The 20730-nt window shown below is 36.9% G+C and overlaps 1 protein-coding gene across 11 annotated transcripts in view; it reads left to right on the top strand.

The window, feature by feature from the left end:
* Positions 1-20730, top strand: part of FAM126B (family with sequence similarity 126 member B) — a 54231-nt gene that overhangs the window by 25518 nt on the left and 7983 nt on the right. For 9 of the 11 annotated variants that reach the window (XM_027678236.1, XM_027678234.1, XM_027678233.1 and 6 more), the window contains 8 exons: positions 4664-4843; positions 6807-6887; positions 7492-7607; positions 8371-8466; positions 9322-9438; positions 10138-10225; positions 14491-14650; positions 15832-15999. In XM_027678236.1, coding sequence (XP_027534037.1) covers positions 4664-4843; positions 6807-6887; positions 7492-7607; positions 8371-8466; positions 9322-9438; positions 10138-10225; positions 14491-14650; positions 15832-15999 — 1006 coding nt within the window. The remainder of the gene's footprint in view (positions 1-4663; positions 4844-6806; positions 6888-7491; positions 7608-8370; positions 8467-9321; positions 9439-10137; positions 10226-14490; positions 14651-15831; positions 16000-20730) is intronic. The other 2 variants (XM_027678241.1, XM_027678243.1) reach the window with 2 other exon arrangements.

Here is a 20730-nt window from a genome sequence, read left to right as displayed (position 1 = left end):
TTTGAGAATAAGCATTTATTTTTTTTAATGTGCAAAGAACCAGACCTGCAAAAAGAGTATCTTCTTAGGGGTGTGACAGTAATTTTAAGTTATTGCTCACTGATGTTTGTCAAATATCACTCTTTGGAACAGCTGTTGCTGTTTGGGCCTGATTCTGATATCAGGTATAACATAAGCAATCCCAGACCCAAAGATGTCTAACTGCAGGTTCTACGTGTTAAGGCAGTATGTATTTCCTGGTTGCACTTCTTCCAGACTTATTTGTGTGTAAAGAATGTAACTATAGTAAATTCATTACTTTACATAATTCTGTAGTAACATTGGCTCTAAGCAAGAGGTTTTTTAAATATGCTTTACAGGGCATTGTTTGTTAGAAGGATAATTGATTGCTTATGGAGATTAAGCTTATGTAGTAGACTATTATAAAAATCTACTTGCTGGATTCTTAAACTTGATGGACAAGTAATTTTTTTTAGTACAACTTAATCATGAAGTTGACCTATTTTTAAAACTTCCTGAAAGTGGCAAACTGTTTAAGGCAAACTTGAATTTTTCTAGAATCACAATTCTATCTTAATAAGACCAGGTTTATTAATGTAACATGGAACCAGCCTGTTTAGGAACAAAAAAACTGAGGTGTTTCTCTTTTTGGACAGCTGTCTACCAATTTGAGAGCTATCAAGTGAAGGCAAGCATATTGTCAAGTTAAATATAATTGTTACTGTTTGCCTTTTACGAGATGCCCTGACTTTTTTAAATATGGGAAAGATAATGACTGGAACAGAAACTTACATAAAAATTAGAGGGTGATCTTGCTCACAAACAGCTTATTTAACTGAATAATGTATTGGTTTTTGCATGATATTTGAACTTGAAAGTGAAGTGGTTTTGAAGTACTGTTTTTTAGATAGTTCAGTAATTTTTGGAGCCGGTTAATGGCTGTAGACATACTCTGTGGATGTCAAGTTAATGCTGTACTGCAATTTAAACATTGAATATTCATGTGAGGCTAATTAGGTTTAACTTGAGAGGGCAGCCATGAAACATAATAACATCACCTTTGCAATGCCAAGCACTCCCAGACCCAGTGGTCTTCAAATAATAAATCTTTTCACTCGTTATATGATGGTTAAGCCTAAAATGAGCACATTAATTTCTACCATAGTTGAATTCTTCAAAAGTATACGCATTTCCAGTATTTGTCATGCATTTTATAATACAGTGTATTTAACTTCAAGATATGACTCTTAAGATTTGGCCAACTTATGAAGAAGCCAAACTAAAAGTATTAATCAGTTTACTTAAAATATGACTGGTTTGCATCTCTGTGAGGTGTAAATTAGATTGTTCTTTTCTGCTGCATATTTAAGCCAGTAAAAGTTCATTTTTTTTTTTGTTATGCTGATTGCTGTTTACGCTAATAGGAAAGATCTTTTAATTATAAGTCTTTAGTTTGTCAGGAAAAAGATAGGAGTATAAGAGATTTTGTACTCTGGATTTTTGTGCTGACTGCTGTGCTACTCAGTTTGCTTTGACTTTGGACTGAAAGATCTTTGGAATTAAATTGTGTGCCAGTTCACGTATACACCCACTACTGATGACAAAACCTCAATTTCCTCTGTTTATCCTGTGCCTTCTCAGTATTTATATTCAGAGAATTAATTGGAAGAGGCTGGCTCTTTGAAAAGCCAGATAACTATGAGGCAAGGAAAACATCTGTTCTTTCTTACTTGTGTCAAGTTTTACGTTTCCAGGTGGGAGACTGTCCTACTATACTTGAGTAGGAAAATCTTGGGTGTTCATGCTTTTGAAAATATTTGTGTTGTAGCATCTTTGTGATGGCAGCTTTTTCTTGTGGCCTTAAAGCTCTGAACACGCCAAAAGTACTATTGTAGTTACAGGTTTTCACCTAAAAAATGTGCAGTTGTTAAACATTTTGCACAACAAATATGACAACTGCTAAAAATGAGGAGAATTTGCATGCTTGCAACACCAGTGACTGGATATTGCTTGTATCTTTCTAGGGAGCACAGTTTCACTTAAAAGACTAATTTTATAAAATTTTCATTTGAAAGTAGGTAGAATAAACTCAATAACTGCTCTGGTCGAGTCTCATCTGACTTAAGCTAAAATAAATTTTTCCATGTTTTTAATGGGACTTGGATTAGACTGGCTAATTTCAAATAGAAAAGAGCTTTGGGCTGCTGTCATCTCTAATCTAATAGAAGTACTATTTATAACATTGTCTCTGTATATATCTGGTTTCAGATAATAGTTTTTAGCTTTTCTTGCACTTGTCATCTCCCTGCAGATATGCTTGTATGTATTGTTTTCAGGGATTTCTTCTTTTCACTAGCTTCCTGATCATATTGTTTTTTAAAGAAAATCTAGAAATTCATTCTAGTAATGTCTGAATTATTTTTTAACCACTTCTTAAATTTGAACATCTGAAATGTGCTAGGCCTTTCATAAAACACGGATACAGCTCTGTCTCTGAGGATTTGAACCTTTACTGTAACAATTATTTTGTCACTTTTAGATCGGAGTTTCTACTAGGTAAATATTAGTTAAGAAAGTATATACTTCTACCTCTTTGAACATAAAGTCCTATGTATGTATGAATACTGGAATAAATATACTAACTAAAATAATATATGCTCAACTTGATAGAGAAAGCTGTATTACTTTTTTCCTTAAAATGACTGCAACAGAAGTTTTACAGACATCTAATTTCATTTAGATCCCAAAACAAAAATTGTCGAGTTATTTTATATATATATGACTTGTAAAAATCTGTGTGTTCCAGATGACTGGACTTCTCTCACTCTGTGTCAACATTGTCACTGACAGCTTTCTTCCCTCCCTCTCTTGTAGAGTCTCTCTTGCTTCTGTTGTAAAAGCAGGCTTCTAGCTTAGAGTAGCAAGTCTGTCAGTCAGAAGCCTTGTTACACAAGGTACTTATACCAGAGTATTGTTTAAGAGATTTCTCTGACAGCTAAGTTTTATTTTACGTCAGTGTCCTGTTATGGCTTATGTAATCAGTGGTTTAAGATGGTAAGCTTCATTGACCACAGTGGTGTGTGTTAGAAATGAAACTGGTGCGGTCACTGCTTCCTGGGTGATGCTCTCTTAAGGCAGCTGTCTCAATAGACAGTTCTGTCAGATGTATGTTTTGTGTTTGTGATATACCAACGTCCAGTATCCAAGTCTAAATATGTGTATGTGAAATTGTACATTCATACAGACTTACGGCATTGCACATTTATCAAATGTTCAAACTACTCACTTGCAGAAATGTCTGTCCCTCTGCTGTTAGCCAGGGACTTCCAAGTTTTTTAAGACGATGGATGATTCACAACAAACCCCAGAAGTACATCTTTGTACAGCATAGCAAGAAAGTGACAGTCAATTCTACAGGAAATTCTGGGTACTAAAATTATGATGAATAGACAAATTAATGAAAAAAGAATGCATCAAAGTCCATGAAATATACTGCTCTTAAAGTCCTAAGGTGCATATCTCTGGGAGTGAAAGAGGAGTCATATGTGCCTTATCTGGTTTACTCTGCACTGGGTATTTCCTATTTATGCCTTTTTGTCCCACCAGTACAGCTGCTACTGTGTTGGTCAAATATAAGGTTTTTATTGCTCTAAAAACATGTACAATTTGATGTTTTATATCTTATGTGTGTATGTATAAGCAAGCTGCATAAAGCATGTACTGTCAGAAAGAAGACCTCTGTTTTCTGACTCTGTAACTCTTCTATATGAATATAGATGCTTTAGCTTACATGTATGCCTCTGTCTTTTTGGACACTGAATCCCATAAGTATTTTCCTTAGGTCATTCTCTTTAATAGAATGCAGTGTTAGATAATGGTCACAAACCTTACCAAAATTTGTCTTGGAAATTTTTAAATTTTGGGGGGAGATTTTCCCCCCCTCAGTTTTTGGTTTTAGTATTAAAACTTGATTAGTTGTGGGAAAAGATGAGACCATTTGACATTCATTAACAATGCCATGGATGCATCTTACTATTGGTTTGGGATTGTAGACTCTTAAAGTGGCAGGTTTATCTCGTGCTTATATCACACTGAGTTGATAGGGGCTTTTTTGATTCTTGTACTAAACTTGAAATGCAGCTCAAGATGGAAAGATCAGTTTTGCACTGTAATAAACATATGCACACTTGCTGGGTTTGAGACTAAAAAGCTGTAGGTAAGAAATCAATTTGTATTTCTGTCAATGGACTTATCATTAACAGCTAATCTTTAACCTTTATACTTTTATAGACCTTACAACTGCACTGTTAAAGTTTTATGGTGCACATAGTTCAAACCACATGTCTGTCACACGCCATAGATTAGTACATGTATAGAAAATAAATCTCATACTGACAGCCCTAGAGAATAATCTTCTCAAAGCACACATGGTAGTGACTGCAGTAAAGCCACATTGCCCAGTACTGCATACCAGTTCCTCTGAGGCCTGTCCTTATGGATCTCCTTAAAAGGAATGCAGATACCATTTTGATTCACTCACATCAAGGAATGTAATTTTTACTAGCTGTGGTGGCTATGTGGTATAACCCCTACATTTGCTATTTCACTCTCCCTTAGTAGAGAAGCCTACCAGTAAGTTATTAGCTTTTTTGCCTTTCCACAGCTCCTGGAGCCTGTTTGCCACCAGCTCTTTGAACTTTATCGTAGCTCTGAAGTTCGGCTCAAGAGATTCACACTGCAGTTTTTGCCAGAGTTGATCTGGGTATATCTGCGTCTTACTGCCAGCAGGGACAGGCAGAGTAATGGTTGCATTGAAGCGTTGCTGCTTGGCATTTACAACTTGGTAAGTGAGATGAGTGGGAATGGGTGAGGAAGGCTTTAAGTTTTGCATCACTGACCACTGGGAATAAAGTAAATTATTGTAACAACATCTTTAAAATTAAAATACACTTAAATGAAAGCGTATTTAATATGGAGAAAAAGATAATGTAATTAAGGTTTAATAAGGATGTGTTTGCAAAAATATGTTTTATAGTTATCTTTTATGGAAAAAGCATTTTCACTGAAAAGGATCATCTTGTAGGCTTTCTTGAACTGTTATACACTTGTGTTTATAAGGAAATAGGTAGCCCTCCTTAATGTTCTGAAATACAACTTTCTATGATTGTCAGGCCGATATGTTTGGTAAGTATTCATGTGTCACTTCCCACACTCTCCCACTTACTGTGAATGTGTCTTTAAGGGTAATTTGAAGATGAAACCACTCTGCATGCACTTAGATACATACATGTGTACATTTGAGTCAGAGTCTTGAGGGGAACTGTGATTTTAAGAATAAGAAAAAGTAACTATAAATTATTAAATTTGGCTGTTGGATGTAAAAATAGGTTTTTATATTCTTATCTTAACCTGGGTATGTTTACTTTTGTGGTGTTATAAGGCTGTTTGATAAATTCAGCAATACTGCCACAATAGGCATTCTCTAATGGGAATTTCTATGTTATAGCACCTTAAAACATACTCTACTGAAAAATTGTCCTTCCCTGTGCTATCATTGTAAACCCTTCCTTTAAATTGTGTATTATATTTCTATACACAATAAGACACAGAACAGCCAAACTGTGATTCTTAAAAATAAAATATATTATTGTTATGCATTTGTAGATCAGCTCTAACAACTGGAAGATCTAAATATTTTAGATTTATTCTGATAGAAAAAAGCACTAGAAACTGCTTGCTGATTTTTGGTACTGTTTATTGGATTGAAGTAGCGTGTTTATCTTTTTGCCCATTTTCTCATGAAGGTTCCTCTGCAGTTCCTTTGCAAGTCATGTCAGTGATTCATATTTTTTAAGGACAGTAATTTCTCCATTCTCTCCAGATTCAGGAAGAGACCTCAAAATGGACAGTGGCTCCCACTACTTTTTATCTTTAATGAAGTTGATATTTTTCTGCATATATACTGAGACTGAGGGAGTGAAGTTATTTTCTCAATACTTGGAAAATGAAAGATAGGGGTAGATCTTTTGCATTCTGCTAAATTCTGTCGACTGCCCTTCTGTTGTAATCCTTAAAGCCTGCTACAAGTACAGAGTTACCTCGGGCTAAATTTTTGCATAAGCTGGAATGACTGGAGCTTATTGTTTGAAAATTTGCTGTACAGAGTGCACAGGCACGATTTTAGACTCCTTTTTGGGGTAGTCTTATGTAATTGCTCTTAGTATATTTTCTTTAAAAACTGCTGGGTTTGCTTATGTAGTAGCCTAGCAACTATAAAATATGACCAGTCTGAAAGCCTTTTGAGAGAACACTCTGTGTATTTCCTACTGATGGGATGCCTGAGGAAACTTTGCCAGTCCCCTTGATTTCACCTTTTCTCTGTGGTGCATTTATTATGAAATACTGTCAGCAAGTGACTCATCAGCCCTCGTGTGTCAGTATCTTTTGGGCTCGAAGTTTAGCCTTGCTCCTCAATGCAATTCTGTTATAAATAAATGTTACAATGTAAAGGTGGGCTAGAAAAGCTTTTTTGTTCCTGTTTGTGTGTTTATTTTGGAAGTCACACTGATCAAGGAGCCAGGGCTGGTTTTCTAAAGTGTTGCAGGCTGATTCCGCAGAGCAGTTTGTGATAGAGGTCTTTCCCACTTAAATGTGTATGTAAATTTGCTGATATTCTGCAAATGCACAGAGTCCTTGGGGTGCTAATAGATCAGGACATGTTTTTGAAATACGTTTTAAGAGTTGAAAGTTACTCCAAGTCCTATGTCCTTACTTCTGTTTGGGTTTTGGTCTTGTTTTTAATGCAGGAAATTGCTGACAAAGATGGAAACAACAAAGTTTTATCTTTCACCATCCCTTCGTTATCTAAACCCTCAATATATCATGAGGTAAGAGAACTGCTGTGGTAAATTAGAATTGGATCTATTAGAGGAATGAAAACTGGATCCATTTGATGCCACAGGCTATTTTAGATGCATCTTGTTGCAGTAAGTTTTCAGTGTCAGTAGTTTACAATTAGTGTAATCGAATTTAATAGCATTAGTAGAAGGAAAGGAATGTAAATGTTGAAAAATCTTTGCTGACAGTGCCCATTTTAAACAAAGATGAGTGGTGGTGTAGTTTTGGCCATAGTTAGTATATATGCTTGTATAAAAGTAGTGTTCCTTCTAGCTCCTTCTAGGACTTAGAATTGTGTTTTTCTTTCTCTACTGTTTTTGGACAAAAGTCTGTGTAATTAGGACAACATTACTATAAATGGATATGTAAGAATCAAAGTTGAAAATTGCTCTCACCTCTTTATTGCTTGTAAGTGTGGATGCTGTTTGTAATAATAAAATTAGATAATGTTTTTAGATTTACTGTATTCTGGAATAATCTTCATTTTTACAGATAACAAACTAAATGTGTCTTTTGCCTTGAGTGGTTAGGAGTTTTTTGGGGACCTTTTACTTATGCTTTGCTTTCCCCCCTCCTCCTACCACCTACTTCTAGCCCTCTACTATTGGATCCATGGCTTTAACTGAAGGAGCACTAAGTCAGCATGATCTAATCAGAGTAGTTTACAGTGATCTTCATCCTCAAAGAGAAACCTTCACAGCACAGAACCGGTAGGTGATGTACTCTGACATTCAATGTGCTTCACTAGGGAGGCAAGTCCTTGAACATTAAGACCAAATATATGTGATCAGTCCTTTCTCAGCATTAAGTGCTTGGAAACAAATCTAGAGAACAGTCTTGGTAATCTTGAGGTATAATGTGTTTTTTTCCTTTGTTTCAAATTTTTATGTGCTTCTACTAGTTAATTTAGAAAAGTAACTTCTCTGTCACTTTTGTGTAGGTAAGGAATATCTTTGGGTTTATGGCTGGCTATTCAGTTTTTCTTTGAGGTGTAACAAAATTCAGCTTTGTATCTGAGGCTGTAACTTTTTTTTCCACAGAAAGAAGAGAATGGAGCTAAGTGGATAGACAGAACTAGGGGTGAAACAAATTGCCCTGATGTTTAGTGACTGCCAGCTTTACCTGTGTCTAAAGACAGCTCTGGGAAAATGGATAAAATAATTTTGAATGTATTGCAGACATTTCCAGTTCTATAATTTTGTCCAAATATTATACCATATCCCATTTCCTTAGTAGTTCCTGTGCATGCTAATGGCTTTCAGTAATAATAATTTTAAGTGTTTATACTGACCTTTTGATAGCCTGTTTCAAGTTAATGAACAATGAAAGAGGGTTTAAGGATTTGTGTATTTACTTCTGATACTTTTTCCTGTGGGATATTTTTTGAGACTGAATTGTAGACTTTTTGGGTTAAATTTTGATGAAATATTAAGAATTTAAACTATGCAAGGTTTTGCTCTTATCTCTTTCTAGGTTTGAGGTGCTGAGCTTTCTTATGCTATGCTACAATTCTGCTATTGTCTATATGCCTGCTTCTTCTTACCAATCACTTTGTACGATGGGTTCCAGGTGAGACACTTGCCTTTGAAATAGTCTTTCAGGGTGCATCTAGGCTTCTAAATATTAATCCAGTAAAAAAAAGATGCTTTCTGATGGGAATGGATTAGTTCTTGGTATGCTTCCATCATTTTCACTTGAGTTATAGCTATGCTAAATGTGCCAAATACGTTGAATTTTCCTGCATCTGAAAATTAGATCTGTTCGTTGAGTAGAGAGGAGAGAGAACATTTTGTATGCAAGGGATTTCTGTTTTGGAAACAGTGCAGCAGTTACTATGTATTAGTGACCATGCATTGCTTCCATGATGAAGATTCAAATAGTAAACTGATAGAATAAATTCATCTGGTTTTTATAGAGGCGGTAAATGGGAAGGCAGGCCCCGTTTTCAAGGGTCGGAAGTACTTTTTAGAAGGCAACTGAGAGCAATTCTCAAGAATATAGTATCTGTGTTATCTAACTTTACCTAAAGGGAGATGACATATTTTTCTTCCGTACCACTCAAATGTTTCCTTTAAAGAAAATTGGTTTCAGTTACTGAATTTTGGGGAGGGTCTTCTGCCTGGTGGCTGGCAGTAGAGAGCATTTTGCCACCCTCATTCCTTAGAAACTGGTTGAAGAAAATGTTTTGAGGAAAACAAATGGGGTTGATGGCTACGTGGGAAATAACACTGGATTATCAGCAAGCCGCATTTCAGGGCGCTGTTACAAAACTGCTGTAATGGTTAGGAAAGGAACATAAGAATCTTCTATGTTGTGTATTTATATTTTGAAAAATAAATCTGAAAATTAACTAAAATCTCTGTTATATAAAGACATTTTAGTCTTTGTGGAGTTAACACTTTCTTGTAATGTTGTTTTTTTCAGGCTGTGTGTGAGTGGGTTTCCACGGCAGCATGAGAAACGCTGGAAAGAACCCTGTGGTAGAGTGGTATTAGACCCTGACTTCATGGTGCAGCTGCTCACAGGTGTCTATTATGCCATGTAAGTGGATGGTTTTTTTTTTTCCCTAAAGAGAAAGGTCTGATTTTACGTGAATCAAAATAGAAGTGCCACCTGTTTTATAATTGAAAAAAATAGTTAAACTCGTAACACAAGTTTATTACTCGATGAGTGTATTTCCCATCACTTCCTTATTCAGTGAACCGATGATTTCAAAATATTTTTGTGAGCACTGAATTAGGTGACAAAGGGTGAGCAGTAGCTGCTAAAGAGAGTTAGGCTTCTGGTTTCATCTTTTCCCAAATTCCCACTACCACTGGGTACCTTCTGTTCACAAGCAAAATGAGCTCAGATGCCAAGATAAACTGATGAAATGCAGACCACTAGGATGTCAGTAGGATCTGAGGCAGCAAAAATCCATTTCTGGTGGAAATTCAGTTCTGCTAAGTAGCATTAATTTTTACATACTGACCCCACTTTTTTAATTATATTTTTAAGTTTGTCCTGAATATGGCATCAATTTTGTCATGCTTGGAGGTGACAGGGAACAGCTTTCTTGTTATACCAACAAGATTAATAAAAAAGTGTTTTGTCTGCACTTTTAAAAGAAGTGACAGGGTTGGGGTGTGCAAACAGTTGATGAATTTTCTATGTAAGCAAAGAAGTTAAGATCAGGATTTGGGCAGAAAAAAGACAAGTTTGTCTTCATAAGATGTGAAAGATATTTATCTTTACTTTTAGATATAATGGTCAGTGGGAACTTGGCCAAGAGGTATTGGAGGACATAATTTACAGAGCACAGCTTGAACTCTACTCACAGCCTCTGCTGGTAAGAAACAATCCATTGCAATTTATGGGCTTGGTTCAGAGGAGTATGGATGTGTTTCTGAAGTGGACTGGTAATGAGAGCTTTTGTGGCCATTCACTGCAATATCAAATGTGAGTGGTTGTTCAGCATAGCTGTTTATACCATACTTCTTCTGCTTGAGTGGTGTTGGGATCTCCTAGGACTCCTTGATGCTGAAAGCTAGCATTTTCTAATGTGTTACAGTTGGCTCAAAATGTTTGTTGTTTTGGCATAAGCTACTGATGAGTGGTTCAAAGAAGCTTAACTGAATAATTATATGTCATGGGACAGTGGTTGCAAAAAAGGTGTTTTCTTTGCTTCTAGACCTTCCTCATGGCTGAGAATATGCTGTGTGGTTTAACTGATACCTCAGTAAAAAAAACCAACAACAGGATAGAGCTGCACCTGAAAAGGAGCTTCATCTCCAGAGTCAATACCAGATTTTGTTTGATCAAAGTCACGCAGATCTTAACCTTTACCTTCTTTAGAGGAGCAGCAATAAAATAGAGTAGTTCTTATTGCTTGGATTTGGGGTGGGGTTTTTTCAGTTTTCACTATACTTGCTGTTCTAATCATAAAAAGAGAGAAAATAAATGAGGAAAGCGGTGAAACTGGGCTGGGTGCAGGTGGATGTGATTGGGAAGGATGAGAAGGTTGACAGAAAGAAGGAATTTGTGTCACCTGTAGGAATGAGAAGCAAAAGAACAGGGAGAATTAGGGGAATAAAGTAGAATAGGCTGTTTCAGTTTCTGCATCAGAATTGTGGCTAGAAGCCTTTAGTTCTCCTCTGAACTAACAGTCATAAAATTTCATTGCTTTTTACATAACTGAAAAAGTGAATTGGTAAAAATCTATTTATGTGGCAATCTGAGATCACTTTTCTGAAATAAATTACATAAAATTATTCTCTTGATAAATTAATATTGGCTGTAAAATTTATCTACGGGCTTTCTGACACTGCTGCATTTAAAATGCCTGGTATCCATTGAATTATTGTAATAATTGGTTCCTTTTGGAAATAATGCATCACTCCATCAGATTGAAAGTTTTAAATTAAATATTGAACCTGCTGAATTGGGCTATCCTATTAAGGATTTAAAAGATGTGTAGGAGGATCTGGAACTTGATGATATGACAATTTTCAGTCTTCATTGTTCATTTTTAATCAATTTGTCCTTAGAGATTACTTCTAATTGTAAGAATCTTCTAGAATGTCTTTGGTTTTTTTCCAAAGCTCCTATTGCTTCTCAATCCAATTGTCTGGTGTTGATGACATCATAACATCATCAATTTTTACCCCTTCCCAGTTATCAGGTTTTTCCTGCATAAGCACGCAGGTCTATCTGAGGAATTTTTCTTCTTAATACTCTGATCATTGCCTGCTTCCTGTTTTATTTTACTAAAATTTCTGAAAAGCAGCTTTACAAAATTGTCACTTCTACAAAATAATTGCTTGGATGTCCCTGCCCTCGTGCTATGTGTTCAAGCAATTTGACTTTTTTGAAGATTGGAGCTCTTTCATCTCCTTTTGTTGTTCAGGAGAGGTGTATAATTTAGCAGCATTATAAAATTCTATATTTTAAACTTAAAACTACTAGGACTAAATAAAATATTGTCTGGGATGCTGCACAGGCAGAAGTTTCAAGTTCAGCTTCTGCCTAGGATTTCCTAATAGCAGCAAATTCTTTGAACTCCATTTAATATTCGCCCACGTTAGTTATTTTTAGATGTCTCTACTGAGGGTATTTGTGTAATTATGGGAATACTGTTGGTAATCATTACAGTGAGAAACATCATGGTCCCTGTGTTTGAGTATGTCTCAAATATTTTTGACAGTATAGTAGATCCATGCTCTTACTTACATAGGCTTTTATCTTCTGGAGGAAAAAAAAAATAAAAACCAACCAACCAACAACAACAAAGAATGCCAACTGGAATAGCTGCATCAGGAAGTTTGAAATACCTATAATGTAGAAGTGGTCTTCTGCCACTGTTACCCAGAGACTGTACTGGAAAGGGCAGGAAGTAACACAGGGGAAAGTAAACAAAAGTACCTCTGTTAACAAAACACTGAGTGTTGGTTTCATAGTCAGGAAACCTGGGAGTTTCTGCAGAGGCAAACTAATCACCAAGAGTCAGAATTACTACCAGCCTGTACCTGAGGAGTAGGCCAGTGCCAGTCAGTCTTTTCCTCTGAACCGAGGGTTCTGCACTCTTTTCAGACAGAAATCCCTGTCTTCAGAGCAGAGACATAAGAGGTTTCCTAGTTCAATACACAAGAATCATGGATCAGCAAATCCCTATTGTGACAGCACCTTTATCCAGTGTGTTTTGTTGATGCACTTAACTGCTCTTGTTGAATGTTCTTTTGTTAGAGCTCTTTTCTGGTAGACAAGAGTGGATGTCTGCCTGGAACCAGCCCTCCTTTGTCATTGATGCAGACTTGGCTTGCCAAGTCTGAATTGTGCTGTGTGTTTATTTTCCTGCCTTTCAGTGCTGGATTAGACATAGTGAGCAAGTGTTTTTGCATCCTGCAAGATCATAGTTTTGACGGTTTTTTTGGTCAGATAAGGGCTGTGACTCATTCAGACTGGTTGTTTAGATTGTTTCAAAGATTTACTGTTGCACTGATTTTGATCTCCATATGGTTTTCTCAGACCCCAGAAGTACAATTTGTGCTGTTAGAAAAGGCCAGCTGTTAAGAGGTTCAACAAGCAGAAATACTCTGTCACTTTTCTGGTTCTGTTACAGAATCCTTTTGCTACCAGTTTTTAGATTGATCATCCCCCCGCCCCCTTATGCTGATAAGGGTACCTATTCCAAACAGGTAGCAACTCCAGTGAGTAGAAGATGAGAAGGCAAACAGTTGTATAATGTTGAACTTGATCTGTTTTGGTTCAGTCAGCAGAAATGAGTTTCTCAAGTCTGTAGTGTGATCAAGGATAGGGTGAATGCAGTCTGTACCATTTCAGGAAATGGCATGGAAAAAGGCTTAGGTGTGAATAGGAGAGCACTTCACAACCAAGTGTTGAGGCTGAGAACTGGTTAGCAAAGGGAAAACCTATGTTGGGCAAGTGGAAGGCAGAATGACAAGGAGTATTTCTGTGGTGGTGCTAATAATCTTTCATGCTGGTTAGAAGTCAGACAGGCAGGCAGTGGAAATGATGTTTAATATAGAGTTACAGGATCACAATGGCAGCAGGAGATCAGGATCAGCTATATGGCTGCCATTCCAATCCCCTAGGACTAGTATTTTTATTAGTGGTTAGTTGTATAATGTCAATAGGATTTTAGAAAAATCAAAGTGTGTCCATTTTGTGGGTTGCACTTTTGGTTTGGTTTTTTTTAAAGCTTTGAGTAATATTTTGTGCGTATCAACTTATTGTAGAATACTGTACATGCCATAGAGACCCAGAGCTTTTCAAGCGCTGTTACACAAGTTCACTTTTTTCGAACAGTTTACTTGTAAACTAGGAAACATTTCTGAAAGTTGCTTTTTTCTTTTTTAAAGTAAACCTCTAATCCCACAAAGGCATTTTATGGGAAATGTAAAGAGGCAATTAAAACATCAAAGCCAAAAGAGGTCACTTGTTCTTCTCAAAGCTGCAGAACGAAACTTCTGACTTTGTACTAGGCTATTACAATAAAAAAATAGGTCTAACAAAGATGAATAATAATTTGATGCTCACTGCTTAGGTTGCAATTTTAAAAAAAATAAATGTTGCAAGTACCTGAAGTCTAATCCCCTTGGTTAGGTTTTGTTGGGTTTTTTTGTTTGGGTTTTTTTTGGGGGGGGGGCAGTATGGGGTAGGGTGTGGTGGAAACTGACCCTGTCCCTCTGTGCACCAGGCTACAGGCTGTTTGCATTGGCTTGGCCTGTAACTTAGTTTTATGACACTCTTGTCATAAAGCATAAATGGTATTTTCCATGTCATTTTGCAGTCTCTTTTGGATGAAGACCTTCCTGTATAGGTTACCTCTGTCACTATTAGTGGCAAACATGGAACAAAATAAATTACCTCAAAAAATTTGAGAAAATTCAAGTCAGGTTTTGGGAGTAGGTTTGTGATGAGCTTTTCAATATAGTCATCAACTGTGAATCCTGGGGATGGCACCATCCATCTTGAGGAGATCTGGCATAATTAACAATTCTTGGTTGTTCTCCTTTCTGTATCCAGCAAGAGATCTAATATTGCCATTAGTGCAATCAAGGATAGTAGTAGTACAGCATTTTACTTTTGTCTTAGGTTGCAAATGCCATGAAGAACTCGCTGCCCTTTGACGCTCCTGATGCATCGCAAGAAGGCCAGAAGGTACTGAAAGTAGAAGTTACTCCAACAGTGCCGAGGATTTCTCGGAGTGCGATTACAACAGCTTCTATCCGACGTCACCGCTGGAGGAGAGAAGGTGAGCTTTCTCTGATGGGGGCAAGTATTATAGTGTACTGTAGTCATCATCATCACTGTAATCTGGCTTCTGTTTGAATGTTTGCAGAACAGTTGGGGGAGTTTTTTGTTTGTTTGTTTTTGAAAAGTGGAACTCCATAGTAATGTATAATATTTTACATCTTCAGAGCACTGCATGAACATGAACATTTGGGGTGTTTGTTTTGTTTTTGATTTGGAGATAAACCACGAGGTAGGTGAGAAGATGGAGAAGGTGGGAAATGTTTAATAAGACTTCTTTTTTTCTCCATGTAACACAGGACGAAATTGTAGGGGTAAAGTGTGGCTTAGAATTTGAGTCCTTTGTTTAATCCACACTAAAACTCATCTGCCTCCCATCATAAATAGCTCAGAGAATGTATGGTAATATACAGACCTCCATAGGATTCCAGCTGCCTAAAGCTAATGATGGCAGCGGGAGAGGGAAAAACTGAACACCACACTCCCATCACATGGCCCAGTTTATTGAGGGGCCATAAAATAGGTTTGGATAGTTTAGAATTAGTCTTTATTTTTTCTCAATGAGTACTTACGTTGTATGGAAGTGTGCTTGACTCTATGAAGAAAAAAAAATAAATTCATAGTGATCTTTACCTTGGTGTGATGACATCTTCAGTGTAGGTGTAGCAAAAAGCTTGCTTTTAAATCACTTTGTCATACTTGTAAAGCTTTGTTGCTCTGTGTATTAAACCATGGTTTAAAAAAGCTGCATAAAATGATGAAGCTAAAAAGTAGAATAACCTAAAAATAAACTGAGCATAAAAGAATCTGAAAACAGGAATTGCATATTTTCCGGTAATACTTTTCCCCCTCGCCCTTTCATTTTCTTTTATTCTTCTCTGTCATGTGCAAAAGGATTTGATGACCTAGTCTTCAGCTGAATCAGAATGTCCAGGACAACAAGTCTTCTGTTTCCAGGACTCTGGGTCATGTTTTCTTCACTGTACTTGCCATTATATTCATTTCTGGTCTACAGTACAGCCCACCTGTCCCTTTCTGTGGATGTTCTGACAACGTTTAACTAAGCATGGGTAGTGTTTTGTGTTTGTTCCGTGTCCGCATAAATCTTCTATTTTCCCTGCCTGGGTTGGAATGCCAAGAAAGAAACAGAAAAGCACTAAAATGTTATATGTTGAATCCCAGATGGCTTTGACTTCTCAAACGAGGCTGACTCAAGCATTCCTGGCTCACCGATCCAACACGGCTCCACAGACCTAGGGATCAAACGTGAGCAAGAGGGGGAGGTGCTGATGCGCAGGACCCCTGAGCATGGCTTCCCGGAGCCCACCTTGGCAGCAGCCACCACAGAGGGTAGGACAGAGATGAGGAGGCAGAAGTCAGTGAGGCAGTTGCTGGAGGAGGATCCTGGCTCCCTATCCCCAAGCAGAACTTCTTTCCATTCTAGTGTGTGTTTCCGCTATCCCAGGGTGTATTAGCTTCTCTTTGCAATACACGCATCCCCTATATACCTAACACCAGGTCAGGTACTACCTTTTGTTATCACGTGGGCTGGCCTGGGGCTTGCATCTGTGTGGTGAAAGACTGCTTGGCATGGCAAAAAAAAAGAAAGACAGGGGTAATAGCCAAGAGCTTTGGGATTGCTTGGAAACCTTCTATTACTGAGCATGTTTAATCTAATATTAAGAAGGAAAAAAATGCACCAGATGAGCATGATTCTAGTCCTGACAAGTAGACCGTGTAGAGTATAAATGGATTTGGCTACAACTTAGTTGCAATGGTGTCTTATTAGTGTGCAGTTTTTAAATTTTCAAGAATGAAAAAAGTCAAGCCTATCTAAGATGAATACAACTGCTGATGTTTTATTTGTCAGTCATGCTTTAATTGAAAACTCATACATGTACAACTCGTTTAGAGCTGGCTTCTCTAAAGACAAGTAGCAAAAAAGCGCTTGGGTTTTCAAGAAGAAAACAGGTTGTCATGTTTCTAAAAACTTTAGAAACAATTACTGCTTTCTTTCTCAGTCGTGCTGTCCACAGAAATGCTGTAGGGATTCATATGTCTGCTTTGCAGCCAAGAATAGCAGATAGAGTAGGTGGTAGAAATTTATTTTGCTTAAGTTCATCTATTAATTTTCGAGTAAAGATGATTTACTCAATGAAAGATGTTTTTGATACTGAACTCGATTCATTTCTTCTCAGAGATGAGAATTAATTTCTTGTAGATTTAGCTAAATATATTTTCAGGTGTTCTATCTTAAGTCTTCTTCTCTATCTGAACATTCCTTTGGTGTTTCCAGCCTCTATAAGGACTTCAGTTGATCATAAATGAGATTTATTTACACATTCAGGTATGAGCTACATAGGTTTCAGATTTGTTCTTCAGGAAACAATAATCTGGATAATCTGAAGATTTAATGTAGTGTTATCACAGAATCCTTACCCTTAATCAGAGTTACTATCAATAATTAAGATGTCATACTTCTGTAGAATATAGTGGCATAAACATATTTAGTGCAGTTTATAATCTGCTTGGTGCATTGTGAATTTGAGCATGCTCAGTAAATGATCCTGTCTTCTCTTAAATCCACTTTTCAGTTGGTCTTACTCCATTTTACTAATCTTTGCATGTGCATGACCTGAAGGATATAGAGAAGTCCTGAGCTGCAGAGAACTTTCTGTAAGAGACAGGAAGTGGGAAAGAAGTTGATAGAGATACTGCATTTTAGTCTTAACTTGTTCTAAGACGTTGTTTTAACTTGGCGTATTGGATAAGGCATCATTCCACATGCTTTACTTCAGTAGAAATGGCTTGAATACCATTTACTTCTGTAACATTAGCAATGTATAATTACATGCTTGAGCAAACTGAATTCTCCAGTTGATAGCATCTGGGAGAAGGCCAAGGAATGGAGTTTGGCTTGATTATCAGTATATAATTGTGTGTGCATTTATAGGAGTCTGTTATTTTACTGATGCTGATTTCACAGAAAATTTCAGCTAGAAAATTCCCTCTCCTTAATATCATTTTGATGTCAAACAATACAATAAAAGACTGATCACTTCTAGTGAGTTTTCAACCTCCAGGTATAGGAAGGATAAACAGACTAAAAGTAATTTTAAAAAGGTGTATAAAACCCCTTCTTCAGATCAGTGTTTTGACCCAATAAGTAGAAAAAGAGAAGATTTCAAGAATGACTCAGTAATGCTATACAAGGTATTCTGCTTGCGGGTGGTTGCAGCTGTGGTTACGTGCACTTTTTTGGGTCAGTGGAGAACATCGTGTCTAAAGCTACAGCATTAATTGTGGATCTGCACAAATAGCAAATTATTTGAGGGCAGATTTATTCTGATAAGGAACAGCGAGAGCCTAGAGTACACACTGTGGTGCAATTGATAGGATTTCTGTTGGGTTGCACTGTCTCTTTCTCTTTTGGCCTTACAGTAGAAGAGTACTTGGAAGGGAGTATATCTTTAATTTTTGTTTCTTTTTAAAATTTTCTTATTGGTCTGTTGGAACAAAAAAAAAAAAGAACACTTCATTACATCATCCTGTTTTTCCTCCCAGAGTATGTAAGGACTCAAAATATTTTTTTATTGTTTTTGAGGGCAGTTTGTAGAGGAAAAATAACATGTATTAGGGAAAGAATGTGTTTGCTGAATTACTTTAATCCCATTGAGAACTTCTGTAGGCATGTGGATCTGACTAGACAGAAATTCTCTTGCATGTTGCCTTCTCTATCTTCTTCATTTTTTAGCACTGCTGAGCAGCCTGGGCACCTGTATGGTTGCAGCATCCAAAAGCTTGCAACAACCCCTCTCAGTCTTTTCTTTAAATTCTGTGGATAAAATGCCACTTTTTCAGTGTGACTGTTCTGCTTCACTGTCCCTGAATAGGAGTGTCCCATTACACAGCAATGTTTTAACGTAAACTTTGAAAACTACTAATGTTCTTGTAATAATAAAAACCTTAGCTGTGTTATCTGGAGATACCTTCTTGCAAGTTACACATCTTTCTTTTGAATAAGAAGGGCTTGAGAGGGGAATTCAGCTGCTAGTCTTGCTGCTTGTAACCAAACACACTTTCATCCAGCTTTGCATGATGATATAAAGAAATGTAAATGTTGGTTAATTGAAAAAGTGGTCTTGCTTTTGGTATGTTCCAGTTACGTCTTATTTTTATTAGCATCTTTGGTTATGTGTGGGAAGGTTGGAGGGGGGAATGGAGATGTTGTGGATTGTGAATTAAATATATCAGTGTTTAGTGTAAGAAAACACAGTTATGTCTCAAGAAGAACATGAAGGCTAGTTCAACTAGGCAGGGTGGACAGGAGAGGGGGAAAGTACATGTATTTTAAATATGGATACAGAAGTTGAAGCAAGTAATGCACCCTAGACTTTAATAATAACCCTTGAAACCTAAGAAGCTTATTTTTCTAAGGCTAAAGGCTTTACTAAGGAAGGAAGACTGCAGTAACATGAACTATATTAGCTTTCTGTTTCTGGGAGGCTAATGAATCAAATAGAACTACATAAAACTATAGAATAATCTCTCATTGCATTGTTCTGAGAATGGTCTGATTTGGAGATGCCTAAGCATCTTTTGTAAGCTGATACACAGTAATGGTAATTCCAAGGCAAAGTTTCCTGAAAAGAAGTAGTAAATTTAAAGCGGAGTAATAAAACCTCCCTGTAAAGTTTTGCATTACACTTCAGAAATGTGAAATTGGATCAGGCTATATTCCTGCTACATAGAGGCAACAACAACACTGAGAGCGCTCTGTCTGTTCTGCTTGCTGTAATGTAAAATGTTCCTTATTTAACAGTCAGCATGAAAGGATGAGCTTCCACTCAAATGTTAGAATCTCCTAAATACTTACCGCCACATTTTTCCCATTCCACAAAAAAGATTTAAACATGTTTGCTTGGCAGCAAACTGGGTTGGATAGTAGGAGCAGTACAGTGGCTTTAGCTGGGATGGATCCATAGATTTTGCAGATTTCTTGCACATAATCAGGCTCTACAGCTTTTATAAAGAAAAGCAAAATTCTTTTAACCTGAACGCCTCCTTTTTTGCTAACACAGTTAAAATTTATGCCTTTTTCTCATTGAAACAAGATATATGGAACAAAAACTCTAGCTCTATTTTCAGTTTTGAAATTTGGATGCTGCTTAGTTTTCTACTGAAACAATAACTTCCTTTGAGTACTTGGAGCTTAGAAAAGGTACTTGAATAAGATTTATTAAAAAAAAAGTGTGTGCAACCCTAATCATATAATAGGCCTGAATACAAGGATTTAAGAAATAAGATTGTCAGGTTATTTTCTCTTTGATACTCCAGTCAAAAGCACAGTGCCTGTTCTACAACAGGAAGTGTTTCAGAGATTAAATTTCTCTTATTACAAGGGTTTGGTTTTGGGGTTTTTTCTCTGAAAAATCTAGATGCTGAGATAAAAGTAATATGGTGGAAGCATGCGGATGGGATTGCTGGAAATGCAGGGAGGATTGAGTTTTGGAGGAGAGAGAACTAGGAATTGGGTTAAGCTTCAATAGAAAGCGTAGTCACATTGTTTGAAGTGCCAGCTACATACAACAGAAGCCTTCTACCTCTGTTGGAACATTGTGAACGTTGCTGGCCTAGAAAGTAGCCTAATTCTGAAGCTTACTGAGCACTCACCAGAACTTACTCTGCCTGGAAGAGATCCTGAACATGCTTAGATCTTGCCACAAAATAGGATAAAAATCTGAAAGGGTGGTAGCTTTGTTTTGTCTCCTTTTTTAACCACATGTAGGAGGAGAATGGGTAGCAGTGTGTGCAGACAGAACTAAAACAAATCAACCAGATGGGGCCTAATTCTACTTGTTTTATAGGCAAAGTTTGGGACCGATATTCTGGCTGATAAAAGTGATGTAGATGAAAGGCAAATCAAGCTCAGGGAGCACTTATTGTTAGACTCTGTTATTCTGCTAAACACGGCAGGAAAATTATTGGCTGAGAATCAAAAAAAATGTAAGCAAGTGGAATCCAGGTGGATTAGCAAATGAGGTTTGTTTTGACATTCTGTGCACACCTTTGTCTTCATGT

This window comes from Neopelma chrysocephalum, unplaced genomic scaffold (genome assembly GCF_003984885.1).
Source record: "Neopelma chrysocephalum unplaced genomic scaffold, ASM398488v2 Primary Assembly neopelma1_44, whole genome shotgun sequence".
NCBI classification, from domain to species: Eukaryota; Metazoa; Chordata; class Aves; order Passeriformes; family Pipridae; genus Neopelma; species Neopelma chrysocephalum.
The sequence above is the reverse complement of the archived record's forward strand: the minus strand, read 5'-3'. Positions and strand labels throughout refer to the sequence as shown.